The 22,601-nt window shown below is 46.5% G+C and overlaps 1 protein-coding gene across 2 annotated transcripts in view; it reads left to right on the forward strand.

The window, feature by feature from the left end:
- Nucleotides 1-2,205: 2,205 nt before the first annotated feature.
- ITPK1 (inositol-tetrakisphosphate 1-kinase) overlaps nt 2,206-22,601 on the forward strand; it is a 140,643-nt gene continuing 120,247 nt past the window's right edge. The window contains exons 1-2 of one of the 2 annotated variants that reach the window (XM_082762530.1): nt 2,206-2,319; nt 2,639-2,802. In XM_082762530.1, coding sequence (XP_082618656.1) covers nt 2,708-2,802 — 95 coding nt within the window. In that variant the 5' untranslated portion in view covers nt 2,206-2,319; nt 2,639-2,707. Of the gene's footprint in view, nt 2,335-2,638; nt 2,803-22,601 lie in introns of both variants that reach the window. The other variant, XM_082762531.1, reaches the window with a different exon arrangement.

A 22,601-nucleotide genomic window follows, 5' to 3' on the forward strand; every position in this document is an offset into this window, starting at 1 on the left:
TGGAATTTCACTGACTTGTACCACGTGGCAAGTGTCCAACCTCATCTGAGCCCCTGCATGTGTTGAAAGGGGTAGAAGATAAGGTGTGAGAGGTTCCACCTAAAGCAAGGAAACCTGCTTTGACCTGCAGCTGAAGCTAAGATGAAGAGGAAGATAGTGCTGACTGCTGGAGGGCTCGAGATCTTAATCAGCCCTCACCCCTTTAATTAGCATGAAGCAGCTCATGAGTTGCAGCTTACAGCATCAGGCCATAGAAAATCGCGGGAATAATCAGCCTGCTCCTGATCAGGAATTGGGTAAACATTACCCTGGGGCTTTGTGTGGTCACAGGTTTGGCATTGCCTGAACTGGCTCTGCAATGTAAACAGAGGAGCAGTTAGCAACATTATGCAGCAAAGCACAGTGCAGTGGCTCACCATTTGAAATACATTTCTCACGTCTGAAATTGTTCAAAGGTTAAGATTTAAAAAAAAAAAAGAAAATTAAAAAAAAAAAAAAAAAAAAACAGTTTGAAAGGGATTTACTGCTCTCTCTTTCCTAGGATTGAATCTCATCTCTGATATATGTCATTCAATTTTGCCTAAGCTGGAGCAAAACAAATTCCTACTTTGTAGCTCCTGTTTCATTTCTGTAAGAGCCAGGAATGCTTAACACCTCTGAAAACCTGCTCTCCCATAGCTGGAAAGAAGTTCATAAATCTTTCTGTCTGCAGACTGTGCTTTAAATTGGTCTGAAACTGACATTTCTTAAAGAAAAAACATTCAGAAAGAAATCATTTAGGAAGATGGCTTCAATTATGTCATGTTTCAATGCATCCCTATTCCATTATGATATAAAGATGAATCTTGAGCTTAATATGCTAACACAAATCATAATGAAATCTAAAAATAAAGCCAGTGAAGTGATAGCTGAAATAAAGCATTGATTTGAAAAGAGAAAACAGACTGTTTCAGGAATCTTTATTTTGATGATGTCTGATTAAGCCTTGTTTTGAGTTACACATTTTCCTGAAGTTACCATGCTTTCTTGAAGTGTATAAACGTCAGTGAAACGTTTTGCAGCAGAAACTGTGCTACCGACATCCATCTACTGGTTCCAATTGCATTTGTGAACTGTGCAAAAATATGTGAATGTTATTCAGATTGCGTGCTCCAAAAAATAAAGGTTATGCTGTATTAGCGGCAAATAATTTGATTAGCTGGAGTAGAAAAATAAACATTTATTATACAAAGCCCCTGCAAATGGACAAGGAGTACTACTTTATAGGTTTTCCAACAACTTCAGCGTGAGCTGTTTGTAGGCGACTCCACTCCCCGCATACTTTCCAATATACCCCTGGCTCAGGATGACTTCACTGTTAATGTAAATAACGAAAGGAATGTAAAACGGTCTCTACCTACTCCCTAGGCCAACGACCCCTTTCATATTTCTTAAGGCTTCCCTGGCTTTACCCCTTCCTTCCCTCGGACGGGTGCTCCCACCAGTTTCCGATGCCCTGCTGAGGCTGCGAGGCCGCACCGTGAGTCAGCACAGCCACAGCTGCACAGCCCGAGAGCATCGTCCACGTCTCAGGTGCTGCCAAGCCCCTGAGAAGGAATCATTCTTCTACCCCCTGAAAAGAGAGGACCAAAACCAAAACACAAGTCAGCCCATGAGCATTTGGGGTGGGTGATACTCATGTTGGATTGAGGGGAGAAAGAAGGGTGGGGAAATAATGCTGGGGCTGTGAGGTGCCACAGTAACTCAGACTGAGGTATTCTTCATCTGGAATCAGAGGAGAGCAGCTGCCAAGGCATTTAGGAATGCACTTCTCAAAAAAAAAAAAAAAAAAAGAAAAAAAAAAAAAAAGGAGGAGGGGTGAATGCCAGCTCATGCTGGCGCTCGACCCTCGCCTCCTGAAAAAAATGAAGTTAGAGGACAAGTAGCTGTTATTGAAAGTTGTGTGTAAGCCCTTCCAGACGCTTGCCAAGTGCTGGCAGAAGGCAGGCCCTGGGCTGCGCGGCGAGAACTCGCATCTTTACTCATTTTCGTTATTTTTGCCGTGAAGGACGCAGCCCCGCGGCAGCAGCTGGCACCTCGGCCCCGGCCCCGGCACCGCACCGGGGGCTGCGGGGCGGGCCCGGCCGGGCTGCACGGGGCGGGGCCGGCGCCGGGACCGGGGCGGAGGGAAGGAGGGACGAGGAGGAGGAGGAGGAGGAGGAGGAAGTGGAGGCGGCTGCGAATAGCGGGCAAATGGGGAGCTGAGCGGCTGCAGCAGCACCGCGCAGCAGCAGCACCAGCAGCAGCAGCGGAGCCGAGCCGAGCCGAGCCGGCAGCGGGGTCCGTGCAGGCGGGGTCCGTGCAGGGGGGCGGCCCGGGCTCGGCACGGCTCAGCACGGCTCGGCTGGGGGACAGCGGCTTCGTGCCGGCTGTGCTGGGCTGTGCTGGGCTTTACCGTGCCGTGCTGGGCTGTGCTGGGCTGTGCTGTGCTGGCGGCAGGGTCTCGCCGTGTCCGGGCCGGGCTCGCTGCCCGCCGTGCGGGGCAGGGCCTGCCGCGGCCGGCTCGCTGCGGCGGCGCGGCGCCGGGTCCTCCCTCGGCAGAGCCGTCTGATCGCTCTCCCTTTCTCTCTCTCTTTTATTTTTTATTTTAAATTTAAAGCCGTCGCTCCGCGGACGCCGAGTGCGAGCAGTAGCAGCGGCAGCAGCAGCAGCCGGGGCGCCCGGCACCATGCAGACCTTCCTGAAGGGGAAGCGGGTGGGCTACTGGCTGAGCGAGAAGAAGATCAGGAAGCTCAATTTCCAGGCCTTCGCCGAGCTCTGCCGGTAAGCGGGCGGCACGGCGCCGGGGACGGGGCCTGCGCCCTCCCGGCCGGCTGCGGGGCGCTTCGGGGCCGCCCCGGAGCCCTGCCCGGCCCCGCTCGGGGCTCGGCGGCTCCCGCAGCCCGGCCGGCCCCGGGGCGAGCCCGAGCGGCGGGGGCAACTTCGTGCCCTGTGTCCCGGCCCCTCGGGAGCCCGGCTGGAGCTGGGACGGGGAGGGGGCGGCTGCAGCGGGGTCCCCGGGCTGCGGGGGGCTTTGGGGAGCTGCAGCGGGGCTTTGCCAGGGGAGCTGCGAGGATCGCACGCACGGTGCGTTGCACAACCGATTTTATTGCTGGAGTGGAAGCGTGAACTTCATATGGGTCCAAGGTCTCGTGACACTTGCATTATAGCCTCTGAAGAACAGCTTTTTTTTCTTATTTAATTCCATTACTAAATTTATATCAAGGGTACAACATAAACTTTGGTCATTGAAAATGTCCTAAGTCACCATTTTCATAATTTCTGCAAAGTCTGCTCGGACTTTGTAGAACACATTTTCTAAGACTTCAGGTAGGCTTTATTAAAGCATGTCATGCTAAAACCAGCAGCGCCCGCATTCTGAATTCCTGCTGGCAGCACTGGTTCTTCTCTGCAAAGATGAAGGAGGCACAAGAAGCAGGAAACTATTTTGAGAAAGCAGCAGAAGCTTTTGCATCAGCTTGTGTTTTTGGCATTCGGTCTCTGCTCTGTCAAACCTCAGCAAAACTTACCAGATTTTCTTAAAATATAGAAAGGACCACAAGTTCTGGTTTAATGTCTTTTTAAGTTTCATGTGGTTCTCCAAACAAAATACTTCCGAAAGAGTGATGCCAAGTTTTGAGCCTGCCTAAGCGATTTTTTTTTCTTTTTTTGTGATGCTTGAAAATACGCATTAACCTCTAATAAGTGTTAGAGAAATGCTGTTGTTACGGCCTTAATGTTTGGTATGGGTTGGGTTTCATAAGCAGAAACTAAGGGGAATCTTAGAAAGTACATAACTGGTTTCTCATAGTTAATCGCTTTTTATTCCTGTTACCATACGCAGTACTTTATGTTTAGGAATCTCCTAAGGTGACTTTCTGCCCTCCGCTGTTCTTGTTTCTCTCTTTGACTATGTGCTTTGCTTTACTTTCTCTACTTCAGAAATTCTTTATGCTTATGTTTCATAACAGATACACAATTTCTTTGTGTATTGTACAAATTTATTAATAGTTTTAAGTCCTGGCAGTGCTATGAAAATTGACCCCAAAGTGTCTCTCTTGCTACACTTTCCCAATTTTGTGATGCAAATTAGGCTACCGCACTCTGTACAAGCTGAGGTTGCTTTGAATACCATTTGCAGATGTTGGATAGATATGTCCATTTAATCATGCTTCAATTATTTTCTTTTAAAAGGCATTTAGTATTAGTCTGTTTGTAGAAGTGGAGTTAAGTGTTGGGTTTAAAGATCAATGCAGTTGTTGGAGCAAGTTGCTCTGTTGCCTATCCTGGTAACATCCAATGATACCAGTGGGAGGCCCCATTCATTTAGGCAAAGATTTTGTGTATTTTATGAGTAATATCTACTTGATTACTTGCATATTTATATGCTTTTATTGCGGCAGAAAAAGTAGTGCCAAGCTCAACATACATCTTACCAGAAATATTGTGCATAGTAGGAAACAAGGCAAGTGTACTCATTCCTGTACAGTGATTCATGCATTAGAGTGGACTATGTGTCTGTCTGTCTACTCTATGTATTTTATGGTGACTGTTACTGGGATTTTATTTGCCTGTTGCCTAGGGATATACTTTCTGGATGACTACAAAGTTCAGTTTTGTTTGTACGAGTTTGCAATGAAGCAGTTATATAACCCAGGAAAGTAACAGAAGACGCCTAATGAACTCCTCAAGTGTGCTGTTTTTAGACCCGGAGTATTGTTGGGATAAGAAAAGTCTTCAATTTTTTTGCAGTCTGCCAGCGCAGCCAGCTCTAGCGTGAGGCACCAGTGCCACAGAGGGATTAGGGACAGACACTTCAAAACCAGCTTGAGCCATCCTCTGGGAGACGGTCTAAGTACTGAACAGCTTTCCTAGGAGTGGTTTCAGGTTTTGTCTCCAGCAGCACTCCAGAACTGAAACATTGTGAAAGACGCTAGCTGAAACAAAATGTGAGTGAGCAGCGTGAGTGCACCAGCAGTGAAGGTGCTGCTCTGGGGCACAGGCAGCCCTGTCTTCAGGTCCATGCTCTGCAGAGACGGGGCAGGTCCCTTAATGTTGTCCTGGTGTTTGCATCCAGCTTTGATGCCCAACCTAGGCTGGGGTTTGGTTAGGTTCCCTGTTAAATTTTGGCATCTGAATCCTTCCAAGTGGTTTTGTGAAGAGAAAAAAAAAAAAAAAGGAAAAATTGTAGGCGCCTGCTTTCTGTTTTGTTTGTTTGTTTTTAATTTTTGCTTCGTGATACAAATCTCCTCAGGTGCGTAGGTCTGGAACAGCCCTGTCCTGCCTGACCGCAGTGTCTGGGACGTTTGCCTAAACTTTGTATTCACAAGGTAACAGGCCTTGTATTAAGGGCCGTCAAGCTCACCTGTGCTTGTGGTCCTCACTGCGGCACACCAGCGATGTCCTGCCAGGGCTTTATTCTTCTTGGAGCATACAGCCTTGTCTGTGCCTCCCAGACATAGCCTGAGGAGATGAAAGCAGTGGCCGTGGTGGTACCTACATCTGCGTTTATAGCCCAGGCAGTGGTTCCCAATTTGAGTTGTGTCCCAGTGCAACCCTTAATGCTTCCACATCCCCGGGGCTGTGCTTGGAGAGCTGCTGACCTGGAGGACGGAGAGCTTGCCTGAGGAAGCTGGGTTTGAGCCTGCAGCCATTAACTCCTGAGGGAGGCTGAACCTGGGGCAGGGGCCGGGCTCTCTCCCGTCCTCCGTCTGGACCTGCCACCACACCACGGGACAGTCACCCTGCTTGTGTCTGGCCTCTGCTTCCCACACCAGTTTTCAGTTCCGCCCAGCGACTGCTTTCTGCCTAAGCTGTCCACACAGCGAGGCTTCTGCGTTCCTCGGCGTGCCCTCGCCGGTACCATGACGCTCCCCTGCGAGCTGTGCGAGCTGTGACGCGGGGCTGAGGCCTCTTGCTGCCTCGCTCGATTTGTTAGTCAGGAGGCGATCAAAGAAGCTACTGCTGCCAAGCTGGCCCCTGCTTTTGAGTGAAAGCTGCTAGGTCGCCGTGCTTTGTGTCGAGTTGGGTACCCCCTGCGTGCTGCCATATGTGCCGCACCTGCGCGGCCAGGCCCCCCGCGGCTGTGGTGTGGAGATCCCTGGCCTCTGCGTCTCCCGCCTGCTTTCCTTGGTGCGGCATTCAGCTCCACCAAGGCATGGCACCGTTTCAAAGCTTTAGGTAGCTGGCTCGTGGTAAAATGCAGAGTATCTGTGGCCCACTAAAAAGTCAGGCGAGGTTTCTAAGGGGCTCCTAAGTGAGAAGTTAGGAGCGTGTGGTGTGAAAATGTAGTTCTGGTGTTGTCATGTGTCCTGCTGCTGAAAGGAACAGTTCCCCCTTCTTCCAGCTGTTTGGCCTCATCCACTGTCTCAAGCTGGTTTTAGTGGTTATGCAGTTGGCAAAAACTTTCAGTCCAGCCTGTTCCCTGCTCCTCCTGTTGACGTTGAAATTATGGTCTCCCTGCAGGTGCGTGAGCATTAGGGCAAGCTCAGGGAAATGGAGATGCCCTGCTCCATTACCGAGGTGACAGGACTGCGGGGTGAGCTGCAGTTTGTGGTAAAGGCTCTCGTACACCACTGTTTTACATCTGTAAAATATGCACAGATGTACTGCCAGGCCTCCTTGCATGTTGTGAGTAAATAGACTCATGCATTCATGTCATATGAGGAGGGGCAGCAGTAGTAGTACAGAAAAATGTGCCTATCTGTTTGAAAAATGAGTTGTACATGTTTGGCACCAGTTCAGATTAGTGAGGTGTGGCCGTTTACAAGGGGCTGTTGCCTCTATAAAAGCCTTCACTTCCTTGGTGGCTGTTCTGTGTGTCATCAGTTAATATCGCCTCTTTGGGGCCACGAAGATGTGAGGCAGTAAGGTTATGGCTATGTGAGTAAGTTATAGTGCTATAAGGGGAAGTGACATATCCAAGAGGAGATAATTTAAAGTCACCCCATTAGGAATGAGAAGCTACTTGTCAGTTATTTGGGGAAAAAGCATTCACATGTGCAACTCTTAAGTTCCCATAGTAGTGTGGTAGCTTTCCTGTGTAACTGTGTAGGTACTGAGTCAGTTTATCCTCTTTATAGTGTGTAGAAAATGAATAGCAAAGGAGTTGAAGAGTTGCCTGAAGATGTAATTTGTGTCATGATAAATCCTGCAGTTTGACAGACAGCAGGGCTGTGCTTGTTCATCTTAATGTCCAGATTATTTATGGTCAGATTTTATTGTGCAGTGTTTTTTCACCAAAGAGTTAGGGCCTGGAAGGAACGATTTCTCAAGAAATTCTAGAAATTCTGAGAAAATTGAATTCTGACCATAAAGGAAGAAAATGTAAGTGAACTAATAAAGAATACCTTCTGGTAAAGCCTTGTCACCTTGATCTATAGAGAGCAAGCTGAATTGCCAGCCCACCTTGAGAAATCATCCATGACAAACTGACTGCATTCGTTGACACGTGAAAGCAAGGCTTCTTGATCTGCTTTGGATTCCTAGGTGCTACCTGCTGCTGAGGGATGTTCTGAGACTTCAGCCTGTATTCTTGGATAACTACCTGCATCAGTTCAGTGCTTCTTGGTTTTGTTTTTTTGCAAGGGGATGCACTTTTCTTTTGGTGTGCAATTCTGGTTAGAGCTTTTCGTACTGAAGACCATTTGATAGTATGACAGATCACTTTTTTTTTTTGCTTTTAATTCAGTTTGTTGTTATGTTGAAGCTATTCTGATGCTGCTACTAGATCAATCTGCTGAACACAGCATCCAATGATTTTTTTTTTATCTGGCAAAATAGTAGTATGTCTTATTTAAATTTTTTTGTCTGACTTGATCTTACTCTTTCTCATGCCTTTTTTTTTTTCCTCTCTCTTCAAGCTAAGTTGGTTCTTCAGCCTGCTTCTTCCCATTTTGTATCTTTGGTAAATAGTTAAGCTGTCTTTTTAGCATGTATCAGAAGCTATTCTGTTTAGTAAATCAATGCTAAAAAGCATAAACACTGCTGTCAGTGCTATAGGTTTGTACAGCTCTTTTTCTTTTCTAGACTTTATACGTGGCCCTTTTTGAAGCACAACCTGTGCATAAGAACCTAAATATGAGCTTTGAGATAGACTTAAGAAGAGTGCTGGTCTGAGGGCATTAAATTAATCCGTTTCTTTATATTGCAGGCTGTGAGGTATATTGCATATATATATTTCCAAGAAGAACTTGGTGGGGGAAGGCATGTTCTTTAACCCCAATTCACTGTAAAGCCCTAAATACAGGTTTTTAAAAATTCATGGCTTGCGTCAGTTAACTTTTACATTCTTAAAGGCCATAAAATAAAATGTATGTGCATTGATCAATAGCTCCCATTGTTGCTTGTGTTAGGCTGAAATACTGTCATAGAATGGCTCGGGTTGGGAGGGACCTTAAAGACCATCTAGCTCCAACCCCCAATGGATATCATGAGAAGCAGCCAGAGGCAGGATGGGTGGGTATATTTTTTTGTTTTGTTTGGTTTTTGACATCAGCTCTAACAAAACCTTCCAACTAGCTAAATGATAAAATTTATAATAAGCCACGAAAACATGTTGAGGGTAGTAGTAAAAAATGCATGTTTCTTAGAGGAAAAGGTCAGTGTGTTTTTGGGTTCCTGTTCCTTCTTCCATTAGCCTGCAGAGGAGGAAACGTGGCATCCCAGAATAACTGGGTATATGTGCATTTTCTCCCTCAGAGAGCCCTGACTGACAGGCATCCCTCTCGCAAAAAGCTTTCTGTGTTAGGCCTGCAGAGCTGTTTCATGGGAACACAAGCACCCAGCTGCGTGGCAACAGAGGTGGCTGTAACAATCACAGCTTTCATGGCGACTCGGTGTCATGATCTAGCAATCATTTACCTTGGATTCAGGAAGTCTGTGTCCTCCCTGCGGTACATCCCCTTACCACAGCCTGTGTGAGGTGATACGCAGCAAGGAACAACAATAACCTCGTCAGGTGGCAGAGAAAGATCTGGATTCTTCTGCAGATCACAAGCTGAATATGAATTGACAGTGTTGCCAAAAAGCAAATGTCTTGATGGGGTGCGTGAGCTGGGACACGGCCTGCCAGGCACATGACGTGTCCACCCTGCATGGCGCTGATAAGGCTGCTACTTACCCTGCCTTTGGTGTGGGGCTCTGCGTTTCAGGGAGAAGGCAGGTCAGCTCTAAGCATCCACGGGAGAGCACAGAGAAGGATTGGAGCTGTTGGAAATACAGTGAATTGTACTGTGGTATTCAGCATGAAGAACTATCTTTGGACACTTTAAAAAGCTGTTGTAGGGAAAAAAAAACATGGTGTACTCCCTCATTCCACTGTGGGTAAAGCAAAAAAATAGTGAGCTTCAATTGCACCAAGAAGGAGGGATGCTAGGATTTGGAAAAAGTACTGCGGCTGTCTAGGTAGGCAGCGAAGTTTGTTGCTCAGAACTTCTAAGAAAGGTTTGGACAGACATGCTGGGGATGACACAAGCCTGTGGTCCTGTTTCAGGGCAGAGATGCTGACCTCTCCTGATGTCACGGCTTTGTCCGACCTGTAATAGGTGTCCAAGTGTCTGAAGGTATCCAAGAAACAGTTCTTTGTGTACCTTAAGTAGTCTGAAATCCCTTTAGTACTTCAGCAGTCATGACTTGGGAAACCTAGAGGTGAGGTCTAAATGCTTTCAGCTTTTTAAAGTATATAGGCTCAACCTGAGAGGGGTTTCAGAGCTGCCTGCTGAAAGTGTTTGCTCTGTTTTAATGTATTGCACTTGCAAAGCATTGATTGACAGCACATCTCATGATGTTGGTCAGATTATGTGCTATTTATCTCGAATTTGACACCTTTTGGTGAGGTGACATTCTTGAACATGTTCCAAGGAAACAGGGAAGCAAAGCGTTGTAAAAGACTAAAATAAGCATGGTAATAGATAAAATAAGCACCTGTGCTGGGTTCATCCACGCTGTAGGGCTGTGAAACAAACACTCTTCTGTATGTTATCTTTTTCTCATTTTTGAGTTCAGCGTTCAGTCCTTGAAACAGTGCTTTGTTTTGTACTGATGGAATTCAGCTCCCTTTGGAAGGAGTCATGCCCTCTATGTGATCAGGGAGGAAGCTGCTGATGTTTCCCCACTGTCCAAACAAGGCACAAATATCAGCTAGTGTTCTGTCCCTCTGCAGAGAGAAATCGCCGCTGGAGGACAACCATGTACTCAACCAATGGCTTTCAAAATGACTGAGTTTCATTTTGGGGGTAGAGGGCTTAAAACTTTGGTAGTTTTCATTCTCCTTCCTCCTAACTGCAGTGTTTGGGTTGTCTTGTGATCGCTGCTGATGGCAGAAGGATTCCTGTGGCTTGGGAGGCAAAATGGAAGCCTGTCTCGGGCTGCTGTGTGAGCAGTGGGGTGGCTGTGAGTGTGTTGAGGTCTTGTGGGGCTCCTGGGGACCTGCTGTGTGCAGTGGAGGAATTCATATTTCTAGGTCTAACTGCGCTTTTAGGAAAGCAGCTGGCAGAGCCAGGCCAGGGACTTGGAAACAAGTTCAGTTCACGTCGAGCTGTTTAATCCTGTCCCCTCGGATACCAGTTGGTGAAGGCTTATAAGCGCATCTCATTTTATGTCTTGTCACACACTGCTGAGTCATGCTTGCTTGGAAGAATTTGAGGTCTGTCCTTCCTCCTCAAAAAAACAGATTGTTTTTTCTCTTCATCACACTCCTCGCAGGCTTTTCTTTCTGCCTGTCAACAAGCTGTCTTCTGCCCTTTCCCTCTGTAAGCGTCAGGTCTGTGTATTTGGTCTGGGTCCCCAGGCGTTGCCTTGTGAAACGGGATTCTTCCTGAAGGAGAAAATACTTGAGATGTGTCTGTAGCAAAAGACAAAGTGATAAATCTTGAACTTTGAAGCTGGGCTGCTGCTGGCAGTGTTTCTGAAGCCCTGTGTTAGCCCTGTCAGACCATACTACAGACATGCCTGCGCTTTGAGGGAGCTTCTGCTCCTTGCAGGACATGAACAGGCTGAAACCCTGCTGCCTCCAGAGACCTGGCCTGGGCGTTGTGGCTGTGAGCAACATCGCTGTCCTCTTTTGAAATCCTGTGTTTTAAAGTGCTGGTGACTTTTTTCTACTTCCCCCTGCTGTTGGGTGGGACGGTGCTGGTGTAGCGCCTCTCCTCGCAGCAGGAGATAGCCCAGAGGGCTCAGTGGCCGCGAGGTGTCCTGCCTGGCGTGGTGCTAGGCAATGCCTGTCACTGCCCGGCCGTGATAAAGTTATCTGTGTGCTGGGGTAACTGCTTAGCAGTTGATAGAACAAACGATGTCTGGGGTGATTAATGGCGCTGGAAGGAAACGATATCACACAGGTCCACTTGTGCCACTCCTTCGCCATCTGCGCTGGCAGAGCGCGGCCCTCCTTGCTCCCTGCCCCTCCTGAATTGCTTCGGTGGTTCCATGAGCTGCCGTGATGATTCTGCTTGTTCTCTATCTCCTCAGCCTGGTTTCGTTACCAGGGCGGAAAGTGTCGTCACTTGAACAGCTGGGTTGTGAACACTCGCCTCACGTAGCAATACACCGAGCTCTAATGAGCCTGGTAATGGCCACCCGAACCCAGCCAGCTATGCTCCTCGTACAGCTGCCTGTTGGTGCTTCGTCGGAGCCGTTCCCTGCTGCTGCAGGAGGCCCGTATCAGTGGAGAGGGTCTGGCACGGTGCCTGGTGGTAGAGCAGCCAGCACGGGCACTCTCCCCACTGGCCTCTGAGGGGAGACAGGGTGGTGGGGGATCACAGGGGGTCCTATGGTCCTAGGGGATCACAGCTCTGCTGTGGGGTGGCCTGGCGTCCAGGCCAGCCAGCCAGAGCTGGAGGTGCTTGGAGAAGGAACGAGGCACAGCACAAACATCTCACCTTCCCCCTGGCAGAGCCTCCTGCCTTCTATCAGCCGCTGGTGGCTGGAGGCTCTGCTGGCAGCAGCTGTACCTGTGATGCTGTGTTCAATAGCCACAGATGGCCCTGCTCTGCAGAAACCTACCAATGTGTTCTCTGAACTTGCTTTCATTTCTGATATCACAGGACTGCAGAGAAGGTATCAGTGTGTGTTGGCTACTCTGTAGTTTTGTTGTGACTCAAACATGAGCAAATACAAAGTTGCTTCTGTTTTTTTTTTTTTTTTTTTTTTTAACCTGTAAAGGAGGCTTAAAATAAGTAATAGCTACTATCTGTGTTTATTTTCCTAACACACCCTGACTCTTGATCAATAAAAAAAATCATTTCAGTCAGAAAGACATAAGACATTCAGAAGTTCTTCCCCAAAGAGGAGGGACTTCCCGGCTAAAAATACAAAAACTTGCAAAAGAGGGAGAGGAGGAACTAGCAGCCGGGTCCAGCTTAGGGGCTACCTTCTGACTTCATCCAGTGCTCCCTATCTGTGACTCACAGCTAACAGTGGAGAGTTTTGGGGAACCTAAAACCCCTTTGCATGCAGAGAGAAAAGTGCCTGACCAGCTTACGTGGTCATGTAGCAGAGAGGCACTCTCTGAAAGTGAAGTGCAATATTAGGGCTGAGAAGTGACACGAGCGCCGTCTCTCTAGCCTTTATGCCACATGTAGAATTAATTTGCAAATAAAAACTGTTTTCTGTCCAATATTGAAAGCATGTATTTTTTTTTCTGTTTTTCCTGTTGGTTTTCAGTTAATGCTGCCTTTCTGTAGCTTCAGGTATGTATTTTAAGAGTTGTTTCAGCTCAGCATTCTTTCACGCAGTTGTCTAAAATAAGTTTGCTTTAAAAACAGACTTGAATGGAGGGGAGCAAAACAGAAACTAAGAAAGCCTTCTGTTCTGATGGAAGGCTGATGGGCAAATAAAAAATAGCACTTGCAGTTGCTGACCTGCACCCTGGACCTGGCAGGAGAGGGGAAGGCACAGACGGGGAGCGCTGTTATTGCCAGCGCTCTGGGCCAGAGCAGCACGTGCTGCGCAAAGAGCACGTGGCAATCGAGCAGAGCAGTGAGTGGCCTTTGTCACCTGGGAGATGTTTTCTTCCAAACTTTGCTGCCTCTCAACGGTGGTTTAATCCATGGAGATAATGTGTTCTGTGCTGTGCCTTTAGCTCTGCCCAGCTGCACTGACCCCAGGTAGGAGCTGGGCCTACAGGAGGAGAAGAGGCTTGCTTGCAGGTTTGACTTTAGGGCTTGTCATTTTGGAGTTACATCTCCTTCTGTCCCAAGGAAGAGATCAAAGTCTATGTTGGAGTGAATTTTGAAGAGGGTGCGTTTTCTTGATGTTTTTCTTATCCTTTATAGAACCGAAATTTTAGCATGCTTTGAGGGATAGAAGTACAGGCTTGTTGCTAGACAGGGTGTGGACGCTCCTCTTTCTTTTTCTTTCTTTTTCTGATGCTATTTTAGGCTCTCAGTTCTCACAAAAGAACTTGTGCTTTGAATTTTGTTTCTCTCACAAATGAGTAGAGTGAAAATCTTTGGCCGGCAACTTATTACCAAGTTTAAATTGCTTTTGCATGGCAATAACTTTGTTTCAAGAACTGTCTAGCTAGTTCACCTGATTCCTTCCCTAATGCACCATGATCATAGCTTTGTTCTTAGGGTATGCTGTAAGGCATTGATCTTCTGATCTTCATCACTTTGTTGCTTGCTAGTGAAGGATTGCTTGTTTGCAAGTAGCAATTCACCTCAAGGTAGAATATTCTTGAGGATTAGGACTTTTTTTTTTCATTAATAACACTCAGTCTTACTATTGTCTGGCCTAAATGTAATTTAAAGATTCTTTTGTCTATCTTTTCCTTAAAGTAAAGCCAGGCTCTCTCTGTTTCTGGGTATTTTAATCGGACCAAATGGATCTCTAATGTATAAGCTCAGCCCTTCCTGAGCAGGCTCTGGAGAGTGGAGAGGGCTTTACGTGACTGATGCTTGTCAGCTGCTGTGTTTTAATTGTAAAAGTTCCTCAGACACTGGTGGGATGGATGTGAGCCAAATTGGAGTCTGCCTTTTGGTCATGCTGGAAGGAGCCAGAAGTCCTTGAATAAGAAAGACCTAGGGCCTCTCGGGGCATTTTGTCCTTTCTCCCTGACTAAAATAACTGTGGGGGCATCGTACAGACCCATGGGTGCAGCAGGCTGTCGCTTCCATGGGGACGGCGCAGACCATAGTGAAACCCTTTTTTTCTCATTTTTGTGCTGTTGTGCTACTGTGTCAAAGAGCTTCCTGATCAGCATAGTACAGCATCTTAGCTCACAATAGGTATTGTTTTGAGAGGGTTGGCACAATGTATTTGTGCTGTGATTTGATCTCTCCTTTGTCTCGAGTAATCTGTTAAAATGTAATGCTTAATCCTACTCCTTTTTGGCAGGTTTTGCTCCACTGTTGTTACAGAGATAATAAAACAGCATAGCTCTAGTTGCAAGAGATCACTGAAGAAAAACAATGTTCTGGGTTGTTTCTTCTGTGTTTTTGGCTATAAAACAGAGAAGCTGTGGCCACACTGTAGGCAGGGTGTGTTGTGCTGTCAGACTTGCTGTGGCTGCTCTGACAGGGAGCTTCCCTGACTCTCCCTTGTTCCTAGAGTTTCTGTGAAAAAGGTCGTAGAACCAGACAGCACAGCTTTCTTCTAACAAAAAAAAATTGCTTCTGAAACCACAAATCACGTGTAGAACACTTACTCTATCTAACATGTACTTTTAAAACGATTTTCCTTTCTTTGTCTGTCAGCTTTGGTACCAGTGGACTGTGGAAAAGTGTACTTCCTCCCTGCCCCCTACCCCAAATTACACTAACTGCAATTAACAGACCTTAATTAAAATGCCTGGTTCGTAGCTCAGCAAAGAATTTGGAAACAAAGTTAGTTATTCTCAGGCAGCTCTACCACAGATTTCATCTTGGGCAAAGCTGTTTCCTGATGTGATCAACATCTATAGAGATGTGATCAACATCTCTATACCTGTTGTTCTGTAGTTCAGTTGGACAGCAGTCAAACTCTTGGTCCTAGTGCTTATTCCTAAAATAGGAATCCTCACATGTGAATTAGGCCAATATATTCACAAGCTGCTGCTTGTGGAGGTGCTGAGTTCCCCTGATCCCACTGAGAGCTGAGGACACTGCAGACCTGGGCCTGATCCAGCTCCCTCTGAGGCTGTTGGAAATTAGTTGAATTCCTTGGGAACTAGGTAGACCTCATTCATTTTTATTTTTATAATGGAAAATTGGAGAGTCAGGGACTGAAATTGAATTTGCTCACAGTGGCACGAATTCAATGGTACACCTGTGGGCAACAACACATGGACCTCTGCTGCTGTGTGCTCTTCCCTTGTCGCACCAGAAATAACGAGAGTGGGCACTCAAAGGGTGTGATGAGTGGCTGGGTAGCAACGACTGATGACCAAGAATCAGAAGTGTGGTAGGTAGTAATTAAAGCATGCTACAGTGATGGCATTGAATGCCTGCTTGACCCAGGGAAGTATCTGTTAGGGTGATCTGAAATGCCTCTGTAGCACCAAGTAGAGTAGCTGAGCTTCCTGTTCCTTGTTAGTGCTGCTGCCACCTTGCCTTGTGTTAACTGCGCTGTGGGTGTGAAAACTCCCAACAAGAATAGATTTCAACACGCTTGCTGCTGCTGGTAGTAAAAGTTGAAATACAAAATGTTTATTTGTGGAAAATGCACGTAGTCCACGTCAAATCTCCCTGTTCCATCTCATCCCCCTTTAAATCAAAGAAGATCCCCAATTTCAGGGGGCTGATACAGGCAAGATGGAGCAGACTGGTGGTGCTATGAACCTTACAGTGAAGGAAGGCTTGTGCTGCAGAGTGGTTTTGGTAAATATTGTTCCATCTTTGAAGCAGTAATGTCTGCGTTGGGCTGTTTTCAGCAGCCAGTTTGGCTTCAAAGAGATAATTATCGGAGCCTTCTCTAACAGCAGGGATGAGGGCTCCCTTTTGGTAAGGCTCGATCTCCTTTTGATGAAACAAACTCTATTAAAGAGTTAACTCCCCCCATCTTCTATACGTCTTTGTCTGAATGTGAAAATTCTTTCCCTGGCTTTTTTCCTCCCCTCTAACAACGTCAGGAAATTAAATTGTTTATTCAAAATGTCTGATGTCGGTGTTGGACGCCCACATTGGCTTGGGAACTCGGAGACATTCCTGCGAGGCAAATCCCCAAAACCTGCGAGGTGGCTCTTTTCTGCTCTGCTATAAACGTGTGGTTTGACTGTCAGGGTATTTTTAAACACGCTGCCCAGACAGCTTTGAAATATGAATAAAGCCCTAAGTATACACAGATGAGCTGCAAACAATTGAAATGTGTTTAAATACTTGATCTCTTCCACGTATTCATCAGTACCTACAATTGGGGCGTGGGGGGGCGTTAAGGAAGTTTTTGAATCGAGGAATGTTCTCTGATCCGAGGGAGAATAGAGAAAAGCCTCTTGAATTGAGCATTGGCCTGGCAATCACAATAGGGTTTGGGCTCTGTCGTAGGCTTTATTGTAACTTAAGCAAGTCAGTGAATTTCCCAGTATCTTACTTCTTCCACCTGTCAAATGCAGGAGTAATAAAAACACATCACAGTGCTGTCGTATGGCTGAGCTGGTAGCAAATCGTTAAGGGACTATTGGATTTCAAAGGAGACAGAGTGTTTGTTACTTTATCTTGATATTATCAGCAGCTCTTCATTCACATCTGTTCTGAGGCACATTTCAAAATTAAAAATTCAAGGCATTGAAATTCCACAGTTCCTCATGGATGGTTTAGTGGTGGACTTGACAGTTCAAGGCTGGGCTAGGTGACCTTAGGGGTCTTTTCCAACCAGAATAGTTCTCTGAAGTAACCTTCAACACAGTTGTTGGGGACTGCAACCTGTTTTAAAAAGTTGTAGCCCTCTTGATTGTCTCAGACAATTGTCTATTTAACTGGTAAACGTTTTCAGTTCATCGTATACAGATTAAGTGACCACTCGGCTTTTGCCAAGCTAAGATCTCATCTTCCTGCATTGACTTTCTTAACCCAGTCACTTCAATACATGCTGACGGTGGAGCTTTGCTTCAAAGAGCAAAGAGGGAAGGAGCCAGGAGGCTGTGTAGCAATCCCCTCCACCACAGGCAGTGCTGAGGGTTGCTTTCTTGATCACGTTTCTCTCTGCTTCTTCTGGGGGTACCTGAGTTCAGAGAAGGCCCCACAGCCCTGCAGACACAGCTGTGGCTGCTCTTCTCCAAGTACGTCCAGAACCTGACAGAACACAGGAAACGTGGAAACTTGGAAAGCTGCAAATAAATGTGAGCCCGACCCTAAGCCTGCTACGGCTAATGGGAGTTATTTTTCATGATACAACAGTTTACCAAACACAGGAACTTTGGGAGGAAAAAAACCTCTCATAATACATGGGTTTTTAATAGCACCTTATCTAAAAGGTGCTGTGTAACTTACTCATTTAGCTGTGACTTAAAAAAAAAAAAAAAAAAAAAAAAAGATTGCTTTTCAGAAGTGATTCATTTTCCTTCACATCTTCAGAGTTGTTTACTGTGACTGGCTCTTCAGGAAGTCTTTACTCCTTTGTGTTTATTATACACAATTTTACTTGTAATAAACATCTGAAAGACTTGACTGATTGGTGGCTGAGGCTCGTATCAGACGTGGGTAGCAGCCTGGCTTTGTCACGCTTCATTAAAAATGAAAAGATCAGGTACTCGGCAGCCTTTATTCTAAAGGAAGCTACTGCTCACCATTGTACCAAGAAACTATTTTTTCCCCTCTAAATGAGGCCCAGAATCTCCTAGGAGATTTTAAGACTGTATCTTTTCTGAGAAATAGGATTATTTGGTGCATCTTCTAAAGTGATGCTTGAGCAGTGTGGTGGCACCTCCTGGAATGAGCAGTGCTCGGGGCTTCCTGCAGGTGAGGCAATAATCTTCACTGGGTGGATGGTGGAGGAGTCTCATCTAAAATCTCAAGTGAAAATGAGGAAGGCTGTGAATTTGCTGTAAGTGAAGCTTAGTATTTTTAAAGGGGGTTCTGCTTATGTGGACTGTCTCATCTACAGGACTGTTGCAGAACACGGTGCGTTCAGGTGACCTCCCTGTGTTACTGAAAGTTTAAAGAAGTGGCCTCAGTCATAGGAGAGAAGAGCCCCAGAGAGACTGACGGCTTTTTAGGACTGTGCTGCAAGGCCCTGTACCTCCTCTCCAGGTTGCTTTTCAAACAGGCTAGGACTGACGGTGTCGCGCAGTTTCCCTCAGGAATAAATGTTCTTGACGTGGTAGACGTTGCCTTTGTCCTTTCTGTCTCCTCTCTCTGAGGTGTGTTTGTTTTGTTCTGTGTGTGTGCATGCAATGGGAAGAGACTTCAATGTGGTCTTTTCCTTTTGGCTGTGAGCTGTAGCGTGGAGAGAAGCCTTGCAAGAGGGGATTCAGAGCAGCATTCAGGCATTGAGAGGAACGGAGTCAGTGCTTGGGAAATCTGTTAAGCTACTTATTCAAAAACATCTTAGAAAACTTCTGTTGTGGCATAATTACTGAGAAGTAGATGTCATCTGTTGCATGCTTGTGTAAAACGGTATGTGGCAAGTGGAGGAGTCGGTAGCTGTAATACCACCACTACTGCGATCCTGAGGTGTGCGTGTGGGAGGAGCGCTTTCCCAGTAGGCTCACTTCCAGACAAATCCGGTTAATCCCTCAGTACTGGTGTCCAGTGATTTACAGTGATCTTGCTTTTAGTGTCATGGAATCAACAATGGAGTTAACCCACATTAAATCAATCAACAATGCTGTTATCCCCACTGAAGCAGCATGGCCTGTAGCGCCTTGAAAGGCCGCTTTGATAAGGCCCTGTTGTGAGAGGTGGCAAAAATCAGAGGACTGAGCATTTAGTTCTGCCTTGTGGGAGTGGTTTGAGTGAAAGTTGTTTGCTTCCAGGGGGATCTTATTCAGGATAGAAACCTGCTGTGTTGATCCTAAAGCTGCCTGGTACAGCAGCAGCTCTCGGCCTTACATCTCTGTGGGCAGCACCTTAAGGAAGAGCTCACAGCTCCTCTGCAAAACCCAGAGGAAAGGTGAGAAATGGTAGCTCTGCGTGAAGTGTCTGCAATGGCAGGCATCACCCAATGCTTCTGCTGCCCATACAGTCCTGGCACATCCATCATCAGTGGAGGTGCCTGATAGTTGGCAGCAGAAGCCTGCTGTACCTACTGACACTACTAGAGACGTGCAAGAGCCCTGATGCTTGGCTGGGTGCCGCTAAGTGACAGTGCAAGAAGTGTATTGCTGTAGGGGGATAAAGACATTAGCCAATGCATTTTGAGATATTCTAGTATCGGGGAAGTGGAAAAAAGTGGGAAGAAGTTTGATCTTTATTGTATTGTCCGTGTAGTTCTCCCTCTCTTGTGGGAGGCAGAGCTTAACGGCAAGTTCAGCGTGCAGGTTGTCCTTAGAAGCATCTGCAATTAGTTTGTTGTTGGGGTAGGATGCAAGACTGGCTTAAGGAGTTAGTTACAGTGAAATATTTTACAGACAAATGCTTGAAAGAAAGAAAACTTTCTGCTTTTAACAATATTAAAACTTTGTTTTGTTTTTTGACGTAAGGGCTTGTTCATTCTTTCTCAGTTCATAGCCTTAAATGGCCAAAAATGCAGTTTTAGATTTTTCTTTCATTTCCTAATTGTTTGTCTGTAGACTTTTTTCTTTGAGATGTGAGTAGAGAAGTTATTCTTCACCGGAAAAAGCCTTCCTGAAAAATTCTAGTCACGACCTTGCTAGCATTTTTTGAAGAACACCACAGTGTGAAAACAGCGGAAGAAAATCCTAAAGAAATGGTCTGTGTTATCTTTCCAGCACTGCTCCTGACTGAACACCCACAAGTAAGAAGGGGATATAAACAAAGCTGTACTGCATCTCTGCAAGCAGGGTCTGTGGTTTAAAAGTGCATGAAGCTGCTGGTGTGAACTCCACCTTGAAATTGGTAACCCGAGTGGTAGGCGTTGTGCCTGACCAAAACACTGGCCAGTGCTTTCAAACTTGGCTTCAGGCTTCAGACCTTCAGCACATGAGCAAAGATTTTGTTGGGTCTGTGTCAGGCTTCCAAAGGGGGTTCTGCTGCAAAATTGAGGCTCAGCCTTGGTGCTGTCAGGCTGACACTGCCAGTGAGCTGTGCCTTGGGGGCTGTGGGATGCTTGGATGTCCACAGTGGTGCTGGGCTCCTCTGGTGCCCCCCCCTTGGGGCAAGGATCCACATCTGGAGGAGCGTGGAGGCTGGGGGGAGGAAGACTTCCCTTACACGTGGTAGGCGATGATGCTAGAATTCAGTGGGAAAGAAAATGTAGGTAGTCAAATTATTCTTGGGGGAAAAAACCCACACCATACTTTTATACTGGCAAATTTTTTTGAACTCTTACTTTCTCTAATTAGTTTCTAGATAATTAGGGGTGCATTCCACATAAGATAACGCCTGCTTATGGCCTCTTTGAGCGAGTGCAACTTTCCCAAGGTTTTGATTATCTTCTTTTACCAGCCACAACTTTTTTCCATTTCTGAGGGTTGGGAATGTTTAGAAGAGGAACGCTTTTGTTGAAATGGAATAGTTTCTGCGCTTCAGGTGATGCCTGTGCGTTTTGCAGCTTACTGTGACATCTTGGCCGCGTGCTGACCAAGCAGGAAACCCTGCAGGTCCAAGTGCAGAGCAGATAACATCTGCCCAGCGCCCGGGTGCAGTCAGCAGGGTGTGCGGCTGTGTGCAAGGTCCTTACATCATGCTGGGTGTGGAGCAGCTTCGTTCTTCTTCACAAAACATGGCTGGCTGCAAGGATCTGACATGCAAAGAGCTGTGCAAATGATCTGCCTGGGAAGGTGGCTTCTTGCAGTAAGAAATCCTGCTGCTGTGGGTAGATGTACGTGCTGGTGGGGTGTAAAAGCAGATGCTCAAGCAAGGATTTTCTTTTGCCTTCATGAACAAGAATTCCTGCAAACCTGAGCAAATAGTGTATTTATGTACTAAGAGGTACATGCATGCATTTTTCTGTGTAGAAAATCCTAATCTTATGATGTGGTTCGGTCATTCTCATTAACTGCTACTTGATAGATCTTGTCTAAGCGACAGCAAAGGGGATGAATGAAAATCGCTTTCCTCAGTGGTTGTTGTTTTTTGAGGACCAATCTAAGACATCCAGAGTTTTCAACAGCTGTTGAAGGTAATCTGTAATGTGGACTTTCCCCCCATGTATAATTCTTCAAGTCCTTGTATGTATTTTGGAATTGCAGCAATTTGAAAGCTGTAACCTTCCTACAAGCCACTTTATTTTATGCTGATTGTATCTCCAGCTAACCTGTGAAATAATTCTGGCAATATCTGAGCTGGATCCTGCGTATGACACCCCAGTCAAATGTCCAAGCCCAAAAAAGAGAACACGGGCAGTTAACCACATGCACCCAATGATGAAACCAATCTGCAACAGTGGAGGAATTGTCGCGTTCTCCTTGCCCTGCGCTATACGGTCACCTATAAGCTTAAAATCCCAGTGTGTGGCATAGCATCTCTGGAGTCTCTTATCTCTGGTGTCTGCAAACAAAAGAAGTGAGCAACGGGGAATGAGTACGCTTGTCCAAGGGAAACTTGTTCTGTGATCCTGTTTAATCAAACATGTAATCAACACTTAATCAAACATTTAATCAGTGACTTGCATTTTTCCTTCTAATTAGTTGCTGCCAATTATTGGGATTGAAGAGTGAGTTTTGGGGCGGAGCTGGACAAAAATAACCAGAGGAAAGCAGTGAGCTCTTGCTGCGCCTTTGTGTCTGCCTCTGCAGCTCCTGCCCAAAAGCTGCATCAGCTGATGGTGTCCGCCTCCTTAGCAGTGGTAAGGACAGCGGTAATTTGTTGGGCTAGAATAGAAACAGAATTGTTTTTTAAAAAAATAATAATAATACTATTTTTTTGGCTTGAAGAGGTTATCTTGAACTCATCGGTGTGCTGATGGCACTGGTGTTGCAATGGGGAGAGGCAGGTACCAGGGAGCCCAGGGAGCTCCATAAAGGGAAATGTGTGGAAGATGCAGGTGAGGTGCTGGCCTCGGGCTCTTTCTCTGAGAGGGAGAATGAGAGTATGAGTAACGGAGCTCCTGCATGGTTCTGCTTGTCCAGGCAGCTTCTGGAAGATCTAGAGAGGCCCGTGACATTGCCTCGTTCCTGGCTATGCAGTGTGGCAGAGCTCCCAGCAGAGCCAAATCTGGGCTGTGATGAGTCCTGGCTAGGAAAGGTGATGGTGTTCTGGGGTTGTGCAGCAGCTCCCGTGTGCCCCATGCCGAATCTGGGAAAGCTGCAGTCTTAGAACACCTCAGCTCGGTCACTGGTGGAAACGATGGGTGTGACAGCTGCTGTCTAGGATAAGTTACGAAAAAGCAAGGGCAGGATTAATTAGGGCACTGTGCGGGTGTGTCTGCCTGAGAGAGATTAGCAGCAAGAAGTGCTGTGGGAGGTCAGAGGTGTGGGGACAGTGTGGCACGTGCTGGGTGTCTGAGCCCGAGGAAGGGCACTGAAGGCTGGGCAAAGTGGTGCTGGCAGAAGGTTGAAGCTGACTGGGAAAAATTGCTTGGTTCAACAAGATGGGATGCTCTAAACTTCC

Source organism: Aythya marila (genome assembly GCF_965140915.1).
Source record: "Aythya marila genome assembly, chromosome: 5".
Lineage (NCBI taxonomy): Eukaryota > Metazoa > Chordata > Aves > Anseriformes > Anatidae > Aythya > Aythya marila.